This window comes from Oncorhynchus kisutch, linkage group LG2, assembly GCF_002021735.2.
Source record: "Oncorhynchus kisutch isolate 150728-3 linkage group LG2, Okis_V2, whole genome shotgun sequence".
Lineage (NCBI taxonomy): Eukaryota > Metazoa > Chordata > Actinopteri > Salmoniformes > Salmonidae > Oncorhynchus > Oncorhynchus kisutch.
Genome location: NC_034175.2, coordinates 60,347,536 through 60,371,008, shown reverse-complemented (window position 1 = coordinate 60,371,008; position 23,473 = coordinate 60,347,536). Strand labels below are relative to the sequence as shown.

At 45.4% G+C, this 23,473-nt stretch overlaps 2 protein-coding genes across 7 annotated transcripts in view; one reads left to right on the top strand and one right to left on the bottom strand.

The window, feature by feature from the left end:
- rnf17 (ring finger protein 17) overlaps nt 1-15,877 on the top strand; it is a 28,475-nt gene extending 12,598 nt beyond the window's left edge. Inside the window, exons 16-37 of the mRNA XM_031799221.1 lie at nt 1,646-1,796; nt 1,893-2,070; nt 3,121-3,236; nt 3,389-3,509; nt 3,626-3,746; nt 3,898-4,149; nt 4,375-4,522; nt 4,710-4,822; nt 5,062-5,152; nt 9,473-9,594; nt 9,718-10,022; nt 10,693-10,856; nt 10,962-11,081; nt 11,182-11,262; nt 11,450-11,575; nt 11,675-11,728; nt 11,892-11,999; nt 12,099-12,222; nt 12,360-12,495; nt 13,344-13,530; nt 13,906-14,023; nt 15,682-15,877. Of these exons, the coding sequence (XP_031655081.1) occupies nt 1,646-1,796; nt 1,893-2,070; nt 3,121-3,236; nt 3,389-3,509; nt 3,626-3,746; nt 3,898-4,149; nt 4,375-4,522; nt 4,710-4,822; nt 5,062-5,152; nt 9,473-9,594; nt 9,718-10,022; nt 10,693-10,856; nt 10,962-11,081; nt 11,182-11,262; nt 11,450-11,575; nt 11,675-11,728; nt 11,892-11,999; nt 12,099-12,222; nt 12,360-12,495; nt 13,344-13,530; nt 13,906-14,001 (2,914 nt within the window). The 3' untranslated portion in view covers nt 14,002-14,023; nt 15,682-15,877. The remainder of the gene's footprint in view (nt 1-1,645; nt 1,797-1,892; nt 2,071-3,120; nt 3,237-3,388; nt 3,510-3,625; nt 3,747-3,897; nt 4,150-4,374; nt 4,523-4,709; nt 4,823-5,061; nt 5,153-9,472; nt 9,595-9,717; nt 10,023-10,692; nt 10,857-10,961; nt 11,082-11,181; nt 11,263-11,449; nt 11,576-11,674; nt 11,729-11,891; nt 12,000-12,098; nt 12,223-12,359; nt 12,496-13,343; nt 13,531-13,905; nt 14,024-15,681) is intronic.
- Nucleotides 15,871-23,462, bottom strand: LOC109869429 (centromere protein J). 6 transcript variants are annotated; one of them, XM_031799251.1, is made up of 17 exons: nt 23,339-23,462; nt 22,498-22,848; nt 22,139-22,265; nt 21,781-21,997; nt 21,407-21,576; nt 21,175-21,266; nt 19,441-21,014; nt 19,223-19,331; nt 18,935-19,100; nt 18,432-18,711; nt 18,247-18,316; nt 17,978-18,122; nt 17,721-17,783; nt 16,722-16,849; nt 16,529-16,610; nt 16,336-16,452; nt 15,926-16,169 (listed from the first exon to the last, which is right to left on the bottom strand). In XM_031799251.1, exons 7-11 carry the CDS (start codon nt 20,345-20,347, stop codon nt 18,309-18,311), a joined length of 1,470 nt encoding a protein of 489 aa, XP_031655111.1. In that variant the 5' UTR covers nt 20,348-21,014; nt 21,175-21,266; nt 21,407-21,576; nt 21,781-21,997; nt 22,139-22,265; nt 22,498-22,848; nt 23,339-23,462; the 3' UTR covers nt 15,926-16,169; nt 16,336-16,452; nt 16,529-16,610; nt 16,722-16,849; nt 17,721-17,783; nt 17,978-18,122; nt 18,247-18,308. The 6 variants fall into 6 exon arrangements, with proteins under 6 accessions (XP_031655106.1, XP_031655100.1, XP_031655111.1 ...); XM_031799256.1 differs by lacking the exon at nt 16,722-16,849 and having other exon boundaries at nt 16,053-16,169; XM_031799246.1 differs by having other exon boundaries at nt 15,871-16,169; nt 16,722-18,711.
- Nucleotides 23,463-23,473: the final 11 nt, after the last annotated feature.

Genomic DNA, 23,473 nt, shown 5'->3' with positions numbered 1-23,473 from the left:
TGATCCAATGTTGACCTAAATGACTAATGATGATAAATACAATCCACCTGTGTGTAATCAAGTATAAATGCACCTGCACTGTATAAATGCACCTGCACTGTGATAGTCTCAGAGGTCTGTTAAAAACGCAGAGAGCATCATGAAGAACAAGGAACACGCCAGGCAGGTCCGAGATACTGTTGTGAAGAAGTTTAAAGCCGGATTTGGATACAAAAAGATTTCCCAAGCTTTAAACATCCCAAGGAGCACTGTGCAAGCGATAATATTGAAATGGAAGGAGTATCAGACTACTGCAAATCTACCAGACCTGGCCGTCCCTCTAAACTTTCAGCTCATACAAGGAGAAGACTGATCGGAGATGCAGCCAAGAGGCCCATGATCACTCTGGATGAACTGCAGAGATCTACAGCTGAGGTGGGAGACTCTGTCCATAGGACAACAATCAGTCGTATATTGCACAAATCTGGCCTTTATGGAAGAGTGGCAAGAAGAAAGCCATTTCTTAAAGATATCCATAAAAAGTGTTGTTTAAAGTTTGCCACAAGCCACCTGGGGGAGACACCAAACATGTGGAAGAAGGTGCTCTGGTCAGATGAAACCAAAATTGAACTTTTTGGCAACAATGCAAAACGTTATGTTTGGCGTAAAAGCAACACAGCTCATCACCCTGAACACACCATCCCCACTGTCAAACATGGTGGTGGCAGCATCATGGTTTGGGCCTGCTTTTCTTCAGCAGGGACAGGGAAGATGGTTAAAATTGATGGGAAGATGGATGGAGCCAAATACAGGACCATTCTGGAAGAAAACCTGATGGAGTCTGCAAAAGACCTGAGACTGGGACGGAGATTTGTCTTCCAACAAGACAATGATCCAAAACATAAAGCAAAATCTACAATGGAATGGTTCAAAAATAAACATCCAGGTGTTAGAATGGCCAAGTCAAAGTCCAGACCTGAATCCAATCGAGAATCTGTGGAAAGAACTGAAAACTGCTGTTCACAAATGCTCTCCATCCAACCTCACTGAGCTCGAGCTGTTTTGCAAGGAGGAATGGGAAAAAATGTCAGTCTCTCGATGTGCAAAACTGATAGAGACATACCCCAAGCGACTTACAGCTGTAATCGCAGCAAAAGGTGGCGCTACAAAGTATTAACTTAAGGGGGCTGAATAATTTTGCACGCCCAATTTTTTTCAGTTTTAGATTTGTTAAAAAAGTTTGAAATATCCAATAAATGTCGTTCCACTTCATGATTGTGTCCCACTTGTTGTTGATTCTTCACAAAAAAATACAGTTTTATATCTTTATGTTTGAAGCCTGAAATGTGGCAAAGGTCGCAAAGTTCAAGGGGGCCGAATACTTTCGCAAGGCACTGTACATGGGATCAGAGAGCAGCCTCCCAGGGTCGATACCACATTACATACTGTTTGATACGTACACACAGACAGCACCAATTATTGGTCATGGAAATTTGGTTAAAAGTCATGAAAAAGTCTTAATTCCATTTGTCAAAATGTGTATGAACCCTGCATACTGTACATATCCAGTGTTTCCCTTATGAGTTTTGCAGAAGGCTGCATCAGTTTCTTCCTTGTTGCCATGGATAATCAGTAGTAATATGTTTGTCCCGTTCTGCTGCTGTAGGTTTTACTCTCCCGTGGTGTGGAATGCCAAGACTGTGCCATGTGGCAGGAGGCCTCTCCAGTTCTACCTTCCTGTCTTCCCTCGTACCAACGTAGAGCTCAACGCTGTGGTGTCCCACATAGACACACCCTCACACTTCTACATCCAACTTGTAGGTCACACACAAACACACACACACACATGAAAGCATTATCAGCTGATATTCCAGTGCCCTCTTGAACTCTTCCCCCTCGCTGATTAAACGCAGGTTGACAACATGGAGTTCCTGCTGCTGACAGCCAAGCTGCAGGAGTGTTACAGCTATGACTGCCCCAGCAGGGGGACCAGAGGAGAGGACCAGGACTTGGAGGTCTACTGTCCTGTCCTGGATCAGGCCTGTGTGGCACGCTTTGACGACAAGGTCTGGTACAGGGCCCATGTCATCGGTCAGTACACTCTGTCTGTGCGTGGGTACACTTAGGGCAGTTGCGGTGACCGAAATACACACCGGCAGTCATGAGTCACATAGGCCTACATGAATGCTCTCTGTAGGCCTACATGAATGGCGCTGATGCATAAGGCAGAATAATCAACTGGCTAATGAATGGCTTGGTACTCAGCGCCCTGTTGTCAGTCTAATCTGAATGATGAGGATAAATGGTGATGGGAGTTAAGAGGTCCCGTTCCAAAATGGACCCAGTGCTTTCCCAGACGGACACAATATGCACAGTACACTATTTAACATAGAGACCCGGTCAGGTTCACAACCTTGCATGAGAAAATTCCATTTGTTTTGGTACTTTATTAACCGGAGTGGAGGAAAGGAGAGGGAGAGCAACAGAACGAGAATGGCACTAGGGAGAAGGGGCCTGCGGTGTGTGTTTGCGCAGTGAGTGACACAAGAGCAAGCACAGAAAGAGAGAGTGAGCAGACTTCTTGCTTGCTATTTCTCATCATGTCTGATTAAATAGTACCCGTCTTGACTGCGTCAAACTGAGAGAAGCTAGCTAGGTAGGTTAATTGAGGCTACATAACATTACTGCGCTTCTTTTTTTCCTTCAGTGTGTGTGTGCGTACTGTTACAAATAACAACTCCATTCAGATTATTAAGGAGCAGCCTACCTGTTTGTTTTTGGTCTTTGAGACCGTGAGACTAGCAGTCATTGGCATGACGGTTACCAACTGACAAAATGTAATGACCGCCACAGCCCCTAGGTACGCTCATTCTCCCCTTAGATCAGTGGTTCTCAAACCTCTCCTGGGGGCCCACAACCGTTCCATGTATTTTATCTATTCCAGTACTACCACATCCTGATTTCAAATAGTCAACTAAGTGAAATCTGGTGAGCTAGTTCAGGGTTACAACAAAATTGTCAAATGTCTGGAGATTCCGAGGAGAGGTTTGAGAACCACTCCCTTAGATAATAAATTATATGCAAACTCCAAAAATGTATGGTAAAGAGTCTACCTAAAGATTAAAATGTTATTGTGTGTAGGTATTCCCGGGGGCAGGAAGGTGGAAGTCCAGTTTGTAGACTTTGGCAACAACAAGATTCTGTCAGTCAACGACCTGAGGAAGATCAAGGATGAGTTCTTTGCCCTCCCAGCCATGGTGAGGTCACACTACACAAGAGTATGTTGGATGGAGAATAAATAAGGCTGACTGTATCCATATACCATCCCAGCATTAACAGCTAGGGTTGGTAGACTGGGCAGGACACTCCTATTATTCAACTGGCTCTGACAATTACCCCCCCCCCCCAGGCCATCCAGTGCTACCTGGCTGATGTGATTCCTTTGGAAGAGGGTGAGACGTGGAGCAAAGCGTGTATAGAGAAGTTCAAGAGTCTTGCTGACCAGAGACTTGTGACCGCTGTGGCCACAGGTAAGACGGGTAGAACTGGAGTGTTCTCCTTTCACACGGCACTGTCTTGGCATCCTTTGACAACCGTGTGACTGTTCTGTAGTTGATTGATTTGTGTGTGTCTTCTGAACCCCCAGAGGCTGGTCGAAGGGGCAGGGGTTTGCCAGTCAGGCTGTTTGAGACCAGTGATTCCAGCGAGCCGTTAGCAAACATTGAAGATCTGCTGGTCAACGATCAACTGGCCTGCTTCAAGAAGGGGTGAGTGTGTGTCTGTTATCTCACAGCAGGATACTTCATGGGTAAAATCAATAACTAATCTTATTTAGACTTTTTGATACCTGCACACACACATGTGGGTATGGTTCCAAAAAGGAGATGTTTTGTTTTACCCCATCTCCCTCTTCCTTAGCATCAAATCTAAGGACACCCAGGCCCCGGTGGTAGACACCACAGTGTGGGACCCCCCACTCGAGGGTCTTCTGGGTGAGTCTGAGCCAGCCCCTACCTCCTTGGGCCAGGGGACCCCAGAGCAGGACCAAGAGATCCAGCCCTACCTGATGCTGCCGGCCAACCTGAAAGACCTGAGGGTCAGGTTGACCCATGTGGTCTCACCCGGGAGCTTTTACGTCCAGCTTCTACAGATGGACACCCAGCTCAAGAGGTCAGCCAGTGGTGATGGAGAGGAGGGCAAGGAGGGACAGACAATGGCTTACTGAAGCCTCGCCAAATCCAGCAGAGAATCTTGGGCTGTGTTCACACAGGAATCTTGTAACTGTAGAGTGGATGTGTGACTTTAGAATGAGACGCTGATGAGAGGTCTGTGTCATTTAGTTATCGCTCTCTCTCTCTCCCTTTCCCTCTTGCTCTCTCCCCCTCTCTGTTTCAGGGTGTATGAGTTGTTGAAGCAGGAGTATGCCCTTACAGAGCCCCAGGAGATAGAGTGGAAGGCAGACATGTACTGTGCTGCCTACAATAACGGGGTCTGGGAGAGGGGCCAGCTCTGCTCTCCTGTTTCCCTCGGCTTCATTGCCGAGGTAAAACACGAACACACACACATCTATCCTTTACGAGTCACAGAAGTGGACTAGGAGTGGATTTAGAAGTAATAACATTGTAGCAGCTGATTGTAGCCGATTTGTCATAACTGTTTCATCAGTAACAGATGGATGGGTACATCCAGCTGTAACTGCAGTGTGGTGTTTTGTCTCCACATGGTGTTAGGTAGTACGCTGTGATTTTGGCAACAAGGTGAAACTCCATGTGAACAACCTGAGACCACTGCTGCCCAGTCTGGTTGGCTGTCTGGTGCTGGAGTGTTCCCTCAGTGAAATCAGGTAAACACACACATATGCAGGTATACGAAGGGCTGACCTCAAACACTGATCCCTGGCAAAATGTCCTGAATTAGTAGGCCTTTCACAAAAATAGATTCTGACAGGTTTCCTCTGGGCATGAGCTATTTATCACACCTATCCTAATAGTGGAGCAAGGGGCATGCTATTCTCCTTAGACCTCATTTCAAATTTCTCACTCTTTCTCCCTCTCTCGCTCCATTTCTTTCTCTCCCTCTCAGACCTGCAGGCGGTCGTTCCACCTGGACAGCCACGGCGTGTGACTTCATCTCCTACTACCTGACTGGAGCCATGGCCATCATGACCATCAAGGTGACGCCACATCACACACCTTTTCCTAGCCCTACCACTTCCCCTAGTCCCTACCCCTTCCCCACACTTATGTGAACTCCAAGCAAAGAGGGGTGGAGATGAAGCCTAGTCACTGATGCCTCAGTTTTGTGTTGTGGCATTGTGTTTATTAAAACAATAGTTCAAAACAATAGTTCAAAAAGAAAAGAATACGTCTCCCCCATGAGACCCACGGGATACCGTCTTCTTGGCTCCGGGTCTTGCTGTATCCTGTGGGAATCAAAAACTGAACTCACTCCTGTTACCTTTGCAACCATCCCCAACTATACGGGAGTCCTTTCTTCCCCCACTCTCTCCCCTGTGTGCTGCCCTTCTGGAAGCTTTATGGGACTCGTTCAGCTGGTGAGCAATCAGCCCTTGATTTCTCACCAACTCCCAATCAGCCCCAATTAGTCCTGGCCAGAGAGCCCGTCGAGACCTGGCACGTCCAGCAGATGGAGGCGTCACCTCGTGATGTATACTCTCTGTCACCAGGCCTCGACGAGTCTTCCCCTGGTGGCTGACCTGTTGTATGTGTGATATATATATATATATATATATATATATATATATATATATATATATATATATATATACACAGCACAGTACCAGTCAAAAGTTTGGACACCTACTCATTCAAGTTTATTTAATTTTTAAAAACTATTTTCTACATTGTAGAATAATAGTGAATCAAATCAAATCTATTTGTCCCATGCGCCGAATACCTTAGAGTGAAATGCTTACTTTACAAGCCCTTAAGGAGAAGTGTATCTAAAGTTCCATGCATAACACTTGAATTTTCATCAACATTTATAATGAGTATTTCTGTGAATTCATGTGGCTATGCACAATCATCGCATGTTTTAGAACTACTAAACGTAACGCGCCAATGTAAAATGAGATTTTTAAAAATATAAATATGCTTTTTATCGAACAAAACACATGAAGTCCTATGAGTGTCATCTGATGAAGATCATCAAAGGTTAGTGATTAATTTTATCTCTATTTGTGCTTTTTGTGACTCCTCTCTGGCTGGAAAAATGGCTGGGTTTTTCTGTGGCTTGGTGGTGACCTAACAAAATCATTTGTGGAGCTTTCGCTATAAAGCATTTTTGAAATCAGACACTGTGGCTGGATTAATGAGAATTTTATCTTTAAAATGGTGCCTAATACTTGTATGTTTGAGAAATTTGATTTATGAGATTTCTGTTTTTGTATTTGGCGCCTTGCAATTTCATTGGCTGTTGGCAAGGGGTTCCGCTAGCGGAACGGGGTTAAACAGTCCTAGACAGGTTAACCAACAATACAGTGTTAAACAATTAAAAATATATTTAATATTGTAATATTGATTCTTCAAAGTAGTCACCCTTTTCCTTGATAGCTTTTCACACACTTGGCGTTCTTTCAACCAGCTTCACCTGGGATGCTTTTCCCACAGTCTTGAAGGAGTTCCCACATATGCTGAGCATTTTTGGGCTGCTTTTCCTTCACTCTGTGGTCCAACTCATCCCAAACCATCTCAATTGGGTTGAGGTCGGGTGATTGTGGAGGCCAGGTCATCTGATGCAGCACTCCATCACTCTCCTTCTTGCTCCGATAGCCATTACACATCCTGGAGGTGTTTTGGGTCATTGTCCTGTTGAAAAACAAATGATAGTCCCACAAAGCGTAAACCAATTGGGATGGTGTATTGCTGCAGAATGCTGTGGTAGCCACGCCTTGAATTCTAAATAAATCACAGACCGTGTCACCAGCAAAGCACCATCACACCTCTTCGTCCATGCTTCACGGTGGGAACCACACATGCAGAGATCATCCGTTCACCTACTCTGTGTCTCACAAAGACATGGAACCAAAAATCTCAAATTTGGACAGATTTCCTCCGGTCTAATGTCCATTGCTTGTGTTTCTTGGCCCAAGCAAGTCTCTTCCTCTTATTGGTGTCCTTTAGAATTGGTTTCTTTGCAGCAATTCGAACATGAAGGCCTGATTCATGCAGTCTCCTCTGAACAGTTGATGTTGAGATGTGTCTGTTACGTGAACTCTGTTAAGCATTTATTTGGGCTGCAATTTCTTAGGCTGGTAACTCTAATGAAGTTATCTTCTGCAGCAGAGGTAACTCTGGGTCTTCTGTTCCTGTGGAGGTCCTCATGAGAGCCAGTTTCATCATAGTGCTTGAGGGTTTTTGCAACAGCACTTAACTTTCAAAGTTCTTGAAATTCTCCACATTGGAGAATGAGGTCCTCATGTCTTAAAGTAATGATAGACTGGTTTCTCTTTGCTTATTTCAGTTATTCTTGTCATAATATGGACTTGGTCTTTTACCAAATAGGACTATCTTCTGTATACCACCCCTACCTTGTCACAACACAACTAATTTGGCTCAAATGCATTAAGATGGAAATAAATTCCACAAATGTACTTTTAACAAGGCCTGTTAATTTAAATGCATTTCAGGTGACTACATCATGAAGCTGGTTGAGAGAATGCCAAGAGTGTGCAAAGGGTGGCTACTTTGAATAATCTCAAATTATGTCTTCACTATTCTACAATGTAGAAAATAGTACAAATAAAGAAAAACCCCTGAATGAGTAGGTGAGTCCAAACTTTTGACTGGTACTGTATGTGTGTATGTGTGTATATATATATTTTATTTTTATTGGACCAATAAACACAAATTACAAATTGAACAGATACATCCTTTTATCCCCCTATACTTATTGAAACACCTCCCTCCCCTTAACAACAAAAGAAGCATACATACAAAAATACATTAAAACATAAATTGGAAATTATATATACACAAAAGTAAATAAAAAATATCACTACATACCCTCCATTCTCTCCCACATTCTCATATCCCCTGTTGGGCAACATTCTTACTCCTGATCAATAGAAGGCAACTGTTCAAAAAAGGAAATTAAATGCTGCCAGAATAACCTTTCTAATTGTCGAAAACAGATCTTTTAACCAGGCTAATACAGTGGGAGGTTTGGGGGATTTCCAATTAAGCAAGATCTCCCTGCGTGCTATAAGAGAAGCAAACACTACAATGCCTTCTTTACTTTTAGTGAGACTAGGCAACAAAGATGTAACTCCAAATATAGCTATTAGAGGACAAGGCTGCAGGTCGGAGTGATTTGAACATCTATCATGTGTCATTTGTGTCTGGGAGGAATTTACTCTTTGGTGTAGTGAATTCTGTGCAAGACCTTGAACTGAATTAAACTTAACCGAGCACATGATATGGAGTTAACCCTAAGAAGGGCCTCCTCCCACCATTCATCTGAAAATTAGAGCGAACAAAGTTACGGACTTGAAAATAGGGGAAAAGATTAGCTACACGATCATTCAAATTGGCTAACTTCCCATATAAAAATACATATTTGAAACATACCAAACCTCCCTGTTGCCACAAAACAAAAGCCTAGTTGAGTTTGGATGGTTAAAATAAGTGGTTGTTACAAATGGGGCTTAGAGGAGAAGGGGCAAAAAGTCTAAAATGTTGACAAAATTGTTTCCTGATCCTCAAAGTAGAGAGCGCATTGGGGTTTCCAGTGTACTTTGAAGGACAGTGGGACACAAGTAAGAGCAGAAAGGGAGGATGATTGGCAGGTGTGTGCTTCTAATGAGCACCAGTTGTTACTTGGAGCATTACACCAGACCACAATCTTTTGAATATTGGCTTTCCAATAGTAAAGCAGTAAATTTGGATGTGCCAATCCTCCATCTTGTCTCCTTTTTGAAGTATTGTTCTACGTATCTTAGGTGATTTGCCAGCCCAGATAAAATGACTGAGCCTATCCAACTTGGTAAAAAATGATTTTGACAGAAAGATCAGAAGACATTGGAAAAGGGTATAGAAACCGAGGTAAAATGTTAATTTTAACAGATTGGATCTGCCAGCTAAGGACAGAGGCAGACTATCCCAGCGTTGTAAGTCTGTTTTAACTCGACTGACTAGACTTGCGAAGTTAGTTTTATGGAGGGTAGCCAAAGGTGTTATATTCAAACCTAAATAGTAAAAACCAGAGGGCGACAGACGGAAAGGCAGGGCTCCAGGGTGAATTTGCTTGGCAGCAGGGTTGATCGGAAAACATTCACTTTTCTGAATGTTCAATTTGTAACCTGAGAATGATCCAAATGTGTTTAAAATAGGCAGTATGTTATAGCTAGGATTTGTGATATATAATAGTAGAACATCTGAATACTGTGACACTTTGTTCTTCACCAGCTCAGTGGAGACCATCCATGGTTTTACTTGAATCTCTCTTTATACCAGCTTTTTCCTCTTCTCTGCAGGAGAACACAGAGCAGCGTCCGGTGCCGGTCTCTCTGTACTGCTCCAACCGGGCCGGGCAAGACGTCAGCATCGCAGACTTCCTGGTTAGTGAGGGCCTCGCTCTGAAAGAGAGGAAGCCACAGTGAGTAACAGAACTGTGTGTGGATATATGTTTCACAGTTGAGTATAATGTGTTTCCTAGGATCCATGTCTTTCTGCTGGCTCTACGTATCTGCCCTCTTTGTCCCTGTGTTCTGTGCTACAGAGCGTCCCCCATGCCTAAACTAGAGGAGTTATCAGACTCTGACTCCAAGTTCAAGGGCCTTCAAAACAGGACACCTAACACAGAAAACCAGCCCCCCACCCCCTCCTCTGACTGGTCAGTCTCTCCCCGACCTGTCTCCACTGCCCCTACGCCGCCCAAACCGGCCCCCCGTACTAACCCCTCCCCAGAGAAGGTGAAGACACAGGCCTACTGCCCCCCTGAGCTGCCCCACTGTGGACGCACTCTGATGACCATCTCTGCCATCGGAGAGGATGGCCTCATCTACGCCATGACGCACCACGCAGGTACTCTCCTTTCTACTCCTGTTTACCCCTGCGCTCTCTCTCACCCCCCCCCATGACCATGCGATTGTCTGAGGACAGCGCCCCGCACACTAAAGCATTATACATTTTCCAACCAAGCAGAGGCGTCACGAGAGTCAGAAATAGCGATTTAAAATAAATCACTTACCTTAGATCTTCATCTGGTTGCAATCACAAGGGTCCTAGCTACATAACAAATGTTCCTTTTGTTCGATAAAGTCCTTCTTTATATCCCAAAAACGTAAGTTTCATTGGCGCGCTTGACTCAGTAATCCACCGGTTTCCCTCGTTTAAAATGCATACAAATGAATCCCGTAAGTTAACAATAAACTCTTCCAAACATATCAAACAACGTTCCTAATCGATCCTCAGGTACCCTAATATGTAAATAAACGATCAAATTTAAGACTGAGAATCCCGGAGAACATTACCGGAGATAAATAACTAAGTGCACGCCCTCACCGGAACACGCAACAAACACTACAGCCAAAATGGGAGCCACTTGTATTGTGTTGTGCTTTGCTGGCATGCATCTAAGAAAAATAATTCAGTGGTCATCATAACAGCCCTAGGTGACACACTCAATATCAGGAAGGTGTTCATAATGTTTTGTACACTCAGTGTACATGCGTAACTACTGTGTGTTTGTCAGGGCGTCAGTTTGAGCAGCTGCGGGAGCGTCTACAGCAGCACATAAAGACCCTTCCCAGGCTGAAGCCCTACACCTGGAAGAGTGTCCTGGGTTGTGCTGTCATGGGCTCTGACATGCTCTGGTACAGAGGAGAGGTGCTGGAGGTCATTGGAGGTCACGTTAAGGTACAGACACGTTTTTTGTGAACAAATAAATACTGGGATTTTGAACAATTTATACAAATGATGTCTATACAAAACTTACAAGACCCCAACCTGTGTGTGTTCCAGGTGCGCTACGTGGACCAGGGTCTAGTGGAGAACATCCCAGTGTGTCACGTCTACCCCACAGTGTTGTGTGAGGATATTCCCCAGCTCTGTATGCCCTGCCAGCTGCACGGAGTCATCCCTGTGAGTGGACTAGATTCAGAATCATGGTGGTTGTGTTCCATCGCAGTAGCTTCCTCTCCTTTATCTACAGTTGCTCCCCCCCTCCCCTCTCTCTGTTCAGGTGGGCAGGACGTGGCAGTGGGATGCTGTGGCTCTGCTGAAAGAGCTGCTGCTAAACCGCTGTGTGGACATGCAGGTTATGGTGAGGTGGACACTACACACACAAAGATGGTATGTTAGTGCTTGGGGGATATTAGGTGATCCTCTCAGTTTGAGTAAGTGTGGGTGTCTCACTATAAGCTGCAGGCAAGGCCCTGTATCAGTTGTGCATGGACTCACTGGCCTGATGTATGATGAAATGTAACAAAAAACATGACTGTGTGTGTTAGGAACTGCCTGAGGATCCTCTGGGCTGTCTGACAGTACAGATTTCTCTGGATGGCATGACTCTAAGCAGAATCATGGTTCACCACCAACACGCCTCTGTAGACCAGGCTATTGCATCCACGCAGGAGGTAGGGAGGTGGGAGTGGGTATTACCCTTGTTTCAATCCCCCCCCCCCTTCTTTTTTTTTTGATTCAACACAATTGTCTAAATCTGTGATTTTCCTCAGGAGCTGGTGGTGTCATCTCACCTAGATCTAGATGACTGGGACATTGACACAGAGGTATGTTGGTTATTCAGTGCCATCTGTATATAAGATGTTGTTTGAAATTGCTAGTATGCACACTGCGATATAACTTGCCAATTACATTTGTTTATTTATTTATCGAGTGTGATAATGTCAGTCATCCCCACTGCTCTGCTGTGTTTTCCTGTCTTATGTACAGGGTTTGGAGGACCCAGAGCCAGTACCGAGGGTGTTCTCATACCCAAACCTGCCTGAGAAAGGCGAACGCTTCCGGGTCAGGATCAAACACCTCCGGACCCCCAACGAGGTACTACCACTTCCATACCCAACTGTAATGTCAATTCTGAAATGATTTGTTATGCCTTTTGCAACACTTTCTACTGTTTCTACTGCGTGTGTGTTGCAGGTGTTCCTGTATCCCTTAGATGGCAGTAGTTGTGTGGAGTCTGGTGGGGAGAGTCTGGAGGAAGCACTGAAGAGAGTCCATGACAGGATTGACCGTCTGGCCATGCTCTCGGACTTCGCCATTGGTAAACCACAACACGATCACAAGCTCTTTCCATGTACTAAACTTCACACTTAATGCTTTTATTAAAACATTTCCGTAGGGTCTTGAAACAGGGACTTAAAGTTCTGACTTGTTGATCCTGTGTATCCATCTCTCCAGAGGCCCCGTGTCTGGCAGAATACAGTGATGGGAAGTACTACCGGGCCAAGCTGCTGGGCTTCGCTGGCCTCAACCCTGTTAAGATCTTGGTCAGACACGTGGACTTTGGCTCTGACGACACCCTTCCCACACACAAGTAAGACATCTCACTGTGGGCCGAATCCTACTGGAATTTGTCGCATTTTCATGCAGATTGATTGTCTATTATATTGACAAGATAGTCAAGTGACCGCTCTAACAATGGAAATACACATCCTCAAAGATGGAAGGCAGGCGAAAGGAGGCGAGATCAGGTGGGACCATTCTAGCCAATGAGAGGGCATGCGAACAACAGGCCTTAGAGCAAGAGCAGTGGTTCCCAACCTTTTTCGGTTACTGTACCACCAACTGAATTTTGGTCTGCCCTGAGTACCCATGTTTACCAGTAAGCCTATGGTCTTATGAGTCCTTGTACCCCTGGTTGGGAACCTTTTGAGATAGACTACTCATCTTTATATCTGTGCCATTATAGTGTCTGACAGCATGGGCAGTGCCATTGAGGCTGTCTCCATTTTAGGTAGTCAATTTTGTTATTCTTCATTGGCTGATTGCTCCCAATTCATAGGAATCCACACCCTGTTGACTACTTTAAAATGGTGGAACTCCTCAACGGCAATGTCCACGCTAAAATGGGTTATAGAGTCCTCTATCTCTATGACAACAGGCAAAAAGTATATTTTTTTCAAAGTTGCCCGGAATGCCAAGTGCGTCCATTTATATCAGTTTGTTATATTTGTTTACAACCTAACCATTACAAAACTTCTATTAGATCAAATAAGCCCCACATTGCAAATTTAAAAAATGTGTTGACCAATTTAGACACACTCATTGACCTCCAAACAAAAATGTCTGTCTCATTTTTGTGGACATATTTTGGGCAGAGTAAAAACCTCTCGCTTTGCCTTTTCCTATCTGGTTACCGGAGTCTTTTTTTCTCCCCGTCAGGCTGCGTCAGATCCCGGCCCATCTCCTACGGTTTCCCTGTAAGGCCATCAAGGTGCGGGTGGCGGGCTTCAGACCACCCCGCCACAACCTGGAGAAGGAGCGCCTGTCCTACCGGCCAGAGTGGAGCCTGAAGGCTGCCCTGGAGATGATTGACCTGCTGCACAGCTGCTGCACCGCATCCGTTACCGTGAGCAACATCTGCCTTAGTTATCCCCGTCATATCAGTGGCAGTCATAAAAAGCTGGACAGACGATGACGACACATTAAGTGTGGTCATGGTTATGATAGTGGATTTTTGACATTCAGCGTTACTGTGGTCTCTGCTCAACAAGGGCGATAACAGCAGAATTGTTGCATGTGTGTATTGTGGTTCTAAACAGTATACTGTTCAAATACCATTCATCCAATTAGGTCATTGTGAGATGGTAACCTTGGTGCTGTTGGTCATCTCTGCCAATCATGATAATGGTGATAATGAAGCTATAGTGTAGTTTTTACGATAATGGGGATAATGAAGCTATAGTGTAGTTTTTATGATAATGCTGTTTCCTGGTTGTCTCAGGCCACTGAACCGGAGCTGTCTGTGTTCCTGTATGACGAGGATGGAGCTCTGGTCTACCTGCCTCTGGTGGAGAAAGGACTGGCTGACTTTGACTAAGACACTACAGCAAGAGACAAAGGTGGGTTTGGCTCTCATCCAGGAGTAGTGTTGCACCGTATACCGGTACCAAAACATCATGATACCAACATTTTTGAATCACGTTGTACAATATGATAGTACCACATTTTTCAGCCCTACCGATCTAAAGGAAATCAGCTGCCGCTGTTTATAAAGTCAGATTTGTTCATAAATTGTTTTCATTAAGCAACAACTACTCTCTTGCGCCAGTCTAGTAATGTTCACTTTCAGGCGCATCTCACGTGTGGCAGCTATAATCAGCCAGCCGCATCCCCTACCAGCCTTCACTTACCTGCTTCTCTCTGTCCGCTCTTCCTGCATATCTATTCTTCCTTCAGTTTTTAAAATATAATTTGGCTGTGAAGGCGAGAGGATGCAGACCCTGATGAGCCATCCGTTGCTACATCTGTACATTTGATACATTGGAGAAATGAGCAAAGTTGATACATTGTATAATTTCATTGCCTGGTATAACCAAGGTCACAGGCCAGTCTAAGTAGGCTTTGCAATTTCAAGTTCGCTGTCACACAGCCTCTGAGCGACAGAGGAAAAATGGAGTGCCGCTTCGCGACAGGCATGCTTGCAGATTTATAGCAGAGAACACTGTCTAGCCTAAATGGTTCCAGAAATATGACCCATATTAGCAAAGCTACCTTTTTTTCTTCCTGCATGATTTTGCACGCATTTTATATAATTTCACAAACCATGTCACCGGCTATTTTTAACTAATCCCGGGTTGCTAATTATTGGTTTGATAAACGTTAACATGTTACCTAGCTAGCTAACAACCGGCTAACTTAGATACTAGGTCTAGGCGATTTTGATTGGCACAGGAAGAAAGTAAAGGGTCTGCTACTCATGAGATGTGCTTCGCTACAGCCCAATATGGTGACCGGAGTATGGGCGAGATGATGTTGAAAGGAGTGGGTGTATAGAAAGCAAATCAGCTAATTTTGCGTGGCTGATTGGGCTGCACGACAAGTTGATAAGCCGGGTAACTAACGTGGCCATTTCATTCCTACCATAATTTTATTTCAAGTAGGATAGTTACCTACACAAGAAATAACTAGTATTGATTACCATACATACATACTCAATGGGGAGGGCATGAATGGCAACACTGCAACACAGTACTCTTCGCTCCCCCATCACTACTGTCCAGCAACGGCGTGGGAAGTAGCCAATGTCCGAGCGATAGTCACAGTAAGCACACACATACAACACGAAGCATATCGGGATACACTACCCCCTTCAAGGTAGGATTCATATAGGCCTAAACTATATCAGAAATGATCTTCCTGGTGCTCCTTAAATTCTGTTCTTTTAAAGTTGGTAGCTGTGTGTTTCCCCCCTGCTGTCACAATGACATGCAGGACATTATGCATGTATACATCGTCCGCCATCCATTCTATGCAGTTTTCCATGAGACAATGAACAGTGTGAATTTAATTAATTACGTGTTGTAGAAGTGAGTGAATATCAGTGACAGGTTTTTTTGCAAAGCACATAACAGGACCCCAGGCTACTCGGCATCGTATGGTCAGTAACAACATTCCGGTGCTCAAAGAAAGTGTAATCTGTTTGTTCAAGAGCAACGTGAAGTCTCTGTAGTCTGAATACGTTATCAAGTAACCTTTTCTCTCCTTTGACCCCCCCCAGAGATCTGCTGTGACATTGGACGGGTTCTTCAGTTCCCTGTTCCTTCTGCATTGTAAGAATGCTGCCTTCAATATACAGTACATACAAATCTCAAACATTTTGTTTTGAGCAGAATGTAGCTGAGCACTTTATTTTCTATCTGAAATACTGTCTGTATGAAGGGTACAGAAGTATTAAAGTTTTCATTTAAAACTGCTTCAATGTGTCTGACTTTTTAATACACTCCCTAAATGTATGCACAGGAATTTGATAAACATTTATTTTACAAAAGAAATTACAATCAGCTAAAATAAAGACATAAAACAGACACTCGCACCACACTAAACTAAAAACTTCTCGAAACACATGATTCAGTCCTAGGGCCTGTTGGTCCGGTGGTGTAGCAGGTCTCCTGTCTGCCATCTGTATAAACTGTCTTCAAAGTGCCATCTGGGTACTCCCTCCTTTTGTAGTCTGCTGTGTGGACCCGGATCTCCTTACTGCCATCCCTGGAGGAGAGGAGAACGTGAACATGAGGACAGTGGTGAAAAATATGAGACTTACTTGAACAAAACCCCTTGTAACCACTGACTTCACGAAAGAGACAGATTGGGAAGTCCTTCATCAAGAGCTTTTACCTGTGTAGAGAACGTGGCTAGATAGGTGTGGACTTACAGGTTAACTTGAATGATGGTCCCATCAGTGAGTGTACACTCCTCCGTCCCATCTGCATACAGGTTCTTAACTGGTCAGGGTACGTGATCTCCTTACAACCATCAGGGAAATGCTTCTCTACAAAAGGAAATGTTTCGGGTCAGAACAAAGTGGTAATTAAGTATAATAATGAAATGTTTCCATCAAATCTCACCAGTCTGGTTGTTGGGGAACTGCAGAACCTCGATGCCGTCAGGATAGGTGGTGTGAGTGGTCTGGGCATCAGCATAGTAGATCTGTAAGAGGACCACACACACTGATCTGGGATTTATGTATGTTTAATATCCCACTTAAAGGTGTTGAGCTAATGCACTAAGGCCAGGGAAGGGTCACTGTCAGTAACCCACCACTCTGGTCAGCCATAACATGCTTGATGTCCCTGTTGAAGAAGGTGACATTGGCTGTCCGCTAACACCTCCTTCCTGGTCCCATTGGGAGAGATGAGTCTCCCTCCACAGGCCAGCACCCTCTCCATCTTCAACAGGAACACATACATACAATGTAAAGCACTAAATACATCCATGAATACAATCCAGAGTCATGTGCACAAAACATTAGGCACACCTGCTCCTTCCATGACAGACTGACCAGGTTTAAGCTATGGCGGCAGGTAGCCTAGTGGTTACAGAGTTGGGCCAGTAACCGAAAGGTTGCTGGATCGAATTCCCAAGGTAAAAATCTGTTCTGCCCCTGAACAAGGCAGTTAACCCACTGTTCCTAGGCCGTCATTGTAAATAAGAATGTTCTTAAATGACTGCCTAGTTAAATAAAAAATAATCAGTTTAATCCACTTCAATCAGTGTAGGTAAAGGGGAGGAGACGGGTTAAAGAAGGATTTTTAAGCCTAGAGACGGATTGTGTTTGTGTGCCATTCAGAGTGAGTGTGCAAGACAAGATTTGAACGGGGTATGGTACAGTTGTGTCAAGAACTGCAATGCTGCTGTGTTTTTCACACAACAGTTTCCCATTTATGAATAATGGTCCACCAACCAAAGGACATCCAGCCAACTTGACAACTGTGGCACGCATTCAACACCTTGAGTCCATGCCCCGACAAATTGATTCTGTTCTGAGTGCAAAAGGGCGTGCAACTCAATATTAGGAAGGTGACTCAGTGTGCAGTATTTAGGAAGCCGGGCCACTGCAATTTCTGTCTGAACGTTCCGAGACTCCACTTTCTCCTCCATAGCCGTTGCTAGTGATAATTGACACTTCCGCCTCCATTCTAAAACCTGGCCGAACTCTTAATATAATGTATGGCTCTGAGACTACCTGCTTTGAGTGAAACTAAATTCAAAATTATTTTCACAGAATTCCCTCCCAATATTTCTCATCCCCCCCCTCACCTTTCCATCCGGGTGAATGATGACATTGCTGCTCGTTGACCTCTGGACTCAGTCTGCAGACCTCTGTGGGTACATTCAAACACCATAGCAACACTCAACAACAATGGTGGTGTATACACAGAGATCCTATTAAAATGACATATAGTTATGTAATTTCTCTGGGTGTATAGCAGTGTGGAGCTATGCCATGGAGGTACTTTCATTAAATAGGGCTAGTGATTTATGTCAGATGAAATCTATGCGCGTTCCTAACTCACAGGGGAGAGGTTGTGTGAGTGGTCGTGGCTCTGGTGGGTGGTGACTTCTGGTCAAAGATGGTTGTTCGTCTGAGCTGTAACTGAGTGGGATCGGGTGCTGCGGCTGCTGTAGGGGCTGACCTCTTTAGGATGCCCCTGATACTGTCTAACAGACCACACAATGTAGAACAATACCTCCACATATGAATAAATCAAGAAATTATATTTATTCAACTCCTAGTCTGTGGTAAGTATCATGATTAGTCCATATGTAGCTGCATTCCTTGTACCTTCAATAGCAGCACTGCCTCTAGAGGAGCTACTGCTCTGTGGTGGGCAACTCCTCACTGTGTCAGGACTCTGAACACACATTGCATTAGTCCAACAGAGAATTTAACAACCTTCGTGGTGAATTCAGAACACAGAATAAAACAGGCAAATCACAAAATGGTGGTAATAGTAAATCTAAACTCACTGCTGATTTGAGGCCCCTGGGGCTCCAAGAGCAATGTTGCTGTCAATTGGCCTGGGTCCCTCTCATTCTCCCGCCGGTCTTCCTCTCTGTCGCTGTCTGTCCCAGTCTTCCTCCAGGTGCCGAGGCTTAGTTTCTCCAGGGTGCGGACCTCGTCTCTCAGGGCACTGTTGTCTGAGCTCAGGGAGTCGATCTGCTGTCGGAGACGCCTGTGTGTGTTGGACCAGCGGCTCTCTCTCCACTTCAGCTCCTTGTGTAGGGAACTCAGCTGCTGCTTCAGGGCCTGGGGGGGACGGGGGCAAGGTCGTTGATGGATACAAGACCTGCCTGTGTGTGTGTGTGTGTGTCTGCGGCAGTTAGCCTAATGGTTAAGAGCATTGGGCCTGTAAACTGGTTTGAATCCCTGGGCCGACACTGAAAAAAATTGGTTGATGTGCCCTTGAGCAAAGCAATTAAACCTAATCGCTCTGGATAAGAGTGTCTAATAAATTACTAAAACGTCTCACCTGGATCTCGTCGCGCTCCCTCTTATCTGGTATGGCCCTGGCGGCGGAGGTGTGCTTCTCAAACACCTTGCGTTCCTTCTGCAGCTTCTTAGTCTCCTCCCTCTTGAACTCTTCAAACCTGGCCAGCTCCTCAGCCTTCTGCTGCTCAAACTCTGCCCTCTCCTTCCTGGAATAGAATACCCAATATTAATAATTTTAATATGGGGGTTATTAAATATAATTTTTGTAACAATGCCTTTGAATGAGAGGAAAACCGTCCCATTCCAGGTCAGACCCAATGGTTGTTACCTGAGATATTCCTGGTTATTCTCGTTCTCCAGTCGGAGTCTGGCCAGGGCAGTGTTCTCTGTCCTGAATCGTTCTCTCTCCCTCAGCTGCCTGGACTGCTGCTGCTGGCCTGACCACCCACACACACAGTTTAATGCTGGTGCTACCAACTTTGGAAGGGAAAACAGTTGCTGTTGAGATGCTCCCCTGGGTTAAGAGTATGTTTGCAACTCTCTCACCTGGTCCGTTCTCAGACTTCCTAGGCTCTGGTGGAGGAGGGGCCTGGGTCTTGGGCTTCAGCGAGGGGAACAGCCTGGCCATAAGCTGGGAGGTGGGAGGAGGATCTGGCTCCTGGTTGGCTGCTGTGATAATTGACACCCTCTCCAGCTCGGCCCCAGCCACCTTTCTCTTCAGCTTCCTCTCTGGGGGTGAGACATCGTTCCCTGTTATTGTGAGAGTGTGGCTGTTTCCTGTAGCAGCGCCTTTTGTTCTGATGGGGTCCTCAACGATTCTGCCTGCCACCTCCAGGTCATTCCAGGTGTCATCGTCAAACACAAAACGACCCTTGCGGTCCCCCTCTTCTCTGTCTTCCAATAGGGTTGAGTCATCAAGGTCACTCTCCCTGCCCCCCTCTGCCTGGCCTGAGCCCCCCTCTCTGTCCTGATATGACCTCTTGTCGTATGAAGGGCTGGATGTGGGGAGCGTGTTTTCCCAGGGGTTGCTGGGAAATATAGTTTGGTACGGCGGTCGGCCTACTTCCTCCTGATCCCCGAATTCAGAGCTGCTATGGAACGAAATACAGATTTCCTCATGTTGTTTGCGGTCCCTCATTTCATCTTCCTCCTCAATGGCTTTTCCTTTTTCCCTCATCACAACCTCCTTTGCCCTCACAGCAGATACTCCTGATGATTCAGAGGAGCTGGTCCCTGTTCCTAGGCCACTTTTACTGGTGCCTCCGCTGTGAATACCTTTAGTTGGCAAGGGTTTGGGGGATTTGATTGGCGTGGAGGACAGGCGTAGAGGGTGGTGCCCCCAGCTGCCATGGAGGGGGTGTTGCTGGTCCAGCTGCAGCACCTGTAGGTTTACATTTACTAAGCAATTGTGTAGCATTAATTTGTGAAACATATGAAAAAATGTTAATGCCATACATGATAAAAAAAGACAGGTATAAAAGCAGAGAGCTCCTTGGCTGCCTGCTCCAGCAGCTCAAACTCTCCTGGCTCCACACACTCTTGTGACGGTCACAGTCCCAGCGCTGCAGCTTCTCCTGAAACGACAGCTCAAAGGAATACTCTGAAACATCGCCTGGTTTTCCCTCTGCTGCTCCATCTAGTCTCAATGGACCACTTCCATTTCTCTGCAGGGCCCCAGTCCTCTCCTCAAGCCCAAACTGTTTAATTGCAGCTGCAGGAGTTCTCAGCCTGTGAGTAGAAGTCCCACCCACCCTGTTACTAATCACATTCCTAGGTCTTAGAAGGTCAGGTGTCGCCATGTTCTGTCTGTGGTGACTGCCCAGGACTCCGGGTCTCACTGCCTCGGGCTGCGCTGCCTTGCTGTCTGGACTGCCACTGTCCAGGGGGGGTGAGCAGGGATCTCTGGGTCTATTTGCCTTGTTGAGAACAGCAGTCTTGCGCTGTATGGGAGACCACTGATTGACCCTCTGGGTGGGCTTAGGTTCTGAGGTCCCCTGGGGTTTGGGGTCTTTTTGGGGTCTCTGTCTGTTGGCTTTGCTTCTATTGGTGAATCTGGAGAGGCCCTCCCCTCGCCTCAGGAAGACCCTTTTGGGAATGGCACCCTCAACTGCCTCTGGGCTCTTTTGGGATGGAGAGAAGAGCTTAGCATTTGCAATGTTGCATGCCCCCCCAAAAAGGGAATGGTACTATAGCTCCAAAGACCACCATACCTAAATCAACCTCAAACTTGTCACTTGTGTGAGCTCTACAGCCCATATTTAGTGTAGTTTAGTTTCTGACCTGCTGCTGCTAGGTGGTCTTCAGTCTCTGCTCCTCCAGTCTCAGCTCTTCCTCCAGGAGCTCCTCAAATGTCTGCTTCTGCCCCTCTATTCCTTGTTTAATGGGTATTTAATGAGTAGAGCATAAACACACAGCTAAATCGCTTCTTTGTAGTCTGTACTGTCAGCTGACAGAGAATAGTGAAATAAAAAATGTTAAGACATTTATCTCAAATATTAAATTAAACATTTACCTGTCCTGTGAGTCTAGTTCACTGTCATCTCCTCTAATCTTTGCATTCTTCAATCATAGAGGGAGCAGAATGGGGGGATAACATGACTTCTTCCATCTCCTCATTATCACCCATATGATCAGCATTCCCACTCAGCTGATGTTTGTGTGGACTGCTCCATGCTTCTGTCCCTGTTTGAGTGACAGAGTTTGAGTCAATGCTCATGTAAAAAGCACTTTTAAATGCTTTTAAGCACCTTGGCACATTAGTCATTTAGCAGACGCTCTTATCCAGAGCTACTTACAGTTAGTGCCTCCCTCTTAAGGTATCTAGGTGAGACAACCACATATCACAGTCATGGTAAGTACATTTCCCCCCCAGTAAGCACTACCAACCCAGTGTTTGGTCCTGATCCTCTCCCTCCTGCTCCTGGCCCCTTGGAGGCTGTTGGAAGGTAGGCCCCTGTCTCCAAAGCTGGGAAGTTTGCAGGCCCTTGTGGGGGGCCTATAGGGAAGCTCTGGGCTGTTGGGGAACTTTGAGAAAGGGGGGCATCCCCCAATAGAGTTCCCTCTCTCCAGTCTGCTACCGTCAACCTGGAGGTCTCTATGTAATCTGTGGGAAATCAGTCTTGTCTAAATCAGGAGTGTCAAACTCAATAACTGGTGCTTCCTACTCCATCCAGATTGCTGAGTAATACCACCGGAATAACAACAATGACATGGCAATAACACAGTGTGAGCGTGTTTTCAGTACCTGCTCCATCCTGTTGAGCCACATGCACCATGCCAAGTAGCCTCTGTTGCTCCTCCTGGAGATGGACCAGCTCTTCCAGCTGGTGGGCTTTCAGTTGCTCCTGCATGTGTTGCTGCCACTGCCTCAGCTGAAACACGGCACATTACACTACCAATAAGCACTGCTTCCAAATACAGCACACATCAACAATCAGTGCCTCAATTACAACAAAGAATAGGCCTAGATAACAGCACTATGGGCTGCAGTGCTTATGTTCCTGTTGTACAACACTAGACAGGCCTACCTACCTGGAAGTGACAAGCCATTCCAAACAGTTCTCAAATATTTTATGAAGCCATTCAACAATGTTTTTTTCTTACCTGTTCAAGTTTGAGTATCAGGGGTAGGTCCTGAGACTGCTTTACCAACTTCTCCATACCTTCCAGGTCGCTGGTTCTGTTTATTCAATTCTGTCCCAGACTCAGCATCATGGACGAGGGAATGTACAGAGGGAATGTACAGAGGCAAAGGAATTGAGAGGCGAAGGAATCGTCCACGTCCCGGGACCCCCAGACAGAGCTATGTCGAAGAGACTCAGCCAGGTCTAGGGAGTGGTTCAGGATAACCCCGGCACAAGAGCTGCTTGGCATCCATCGGGAGAGGAAGTTTGTTTGGCACTGCTGAGCCTATAACCCAGCTGGAGATGACATGAAAGTACTCTCCAGACAGGGCTAAACCGAGTAAATCATAGTTTAGAGACAGGTCAATAATAAGAAGGCGTGCCTCATTCAGAATGCACGATCAAGTGGCTAGGTACCTAATATAGCTAGTTATGAATGTCACAGTGTAGTTAGGCTTTAGCTACGGCAAAAAGGACCGTTTAAAAGGACTGTTAGCAACAGCTTGCTACCTACAGTTTGCCCACTGTGCCTTTTACACTAGTTGCAATAAATTGTAAATCCCTGAACCTTAAAGTACCTGTAACTACCTTATATGATATATTGCGTGCTAAATGACAGATGTGTTTTATAATGTTGGGAACAACAGCTTAGTTAGCAGTTTAATGTTAACGTTAGTGCCTGCCACTCCATTGACAACGCTTTGGTTTGACTAGCAAACTAGCTTGCAAGCTTGCAACAAAGTCTTACCATGCCAGGCAAGTAAGACAACATTTGTGCTTCAATTATATGATGATGGATACAAAGCGAACATGTAACGTACCTTGTTTACATGCGACAAGTACACGTATTCAGGGTATTTTTGTTGTGAAGACAACGAATGGGAGTTTCGCGATTTCGAAGTGTTCCGCCACACTGAAAGAAAGCCCACGAGAGAGAAAAAAAAATGGGTCGCGTT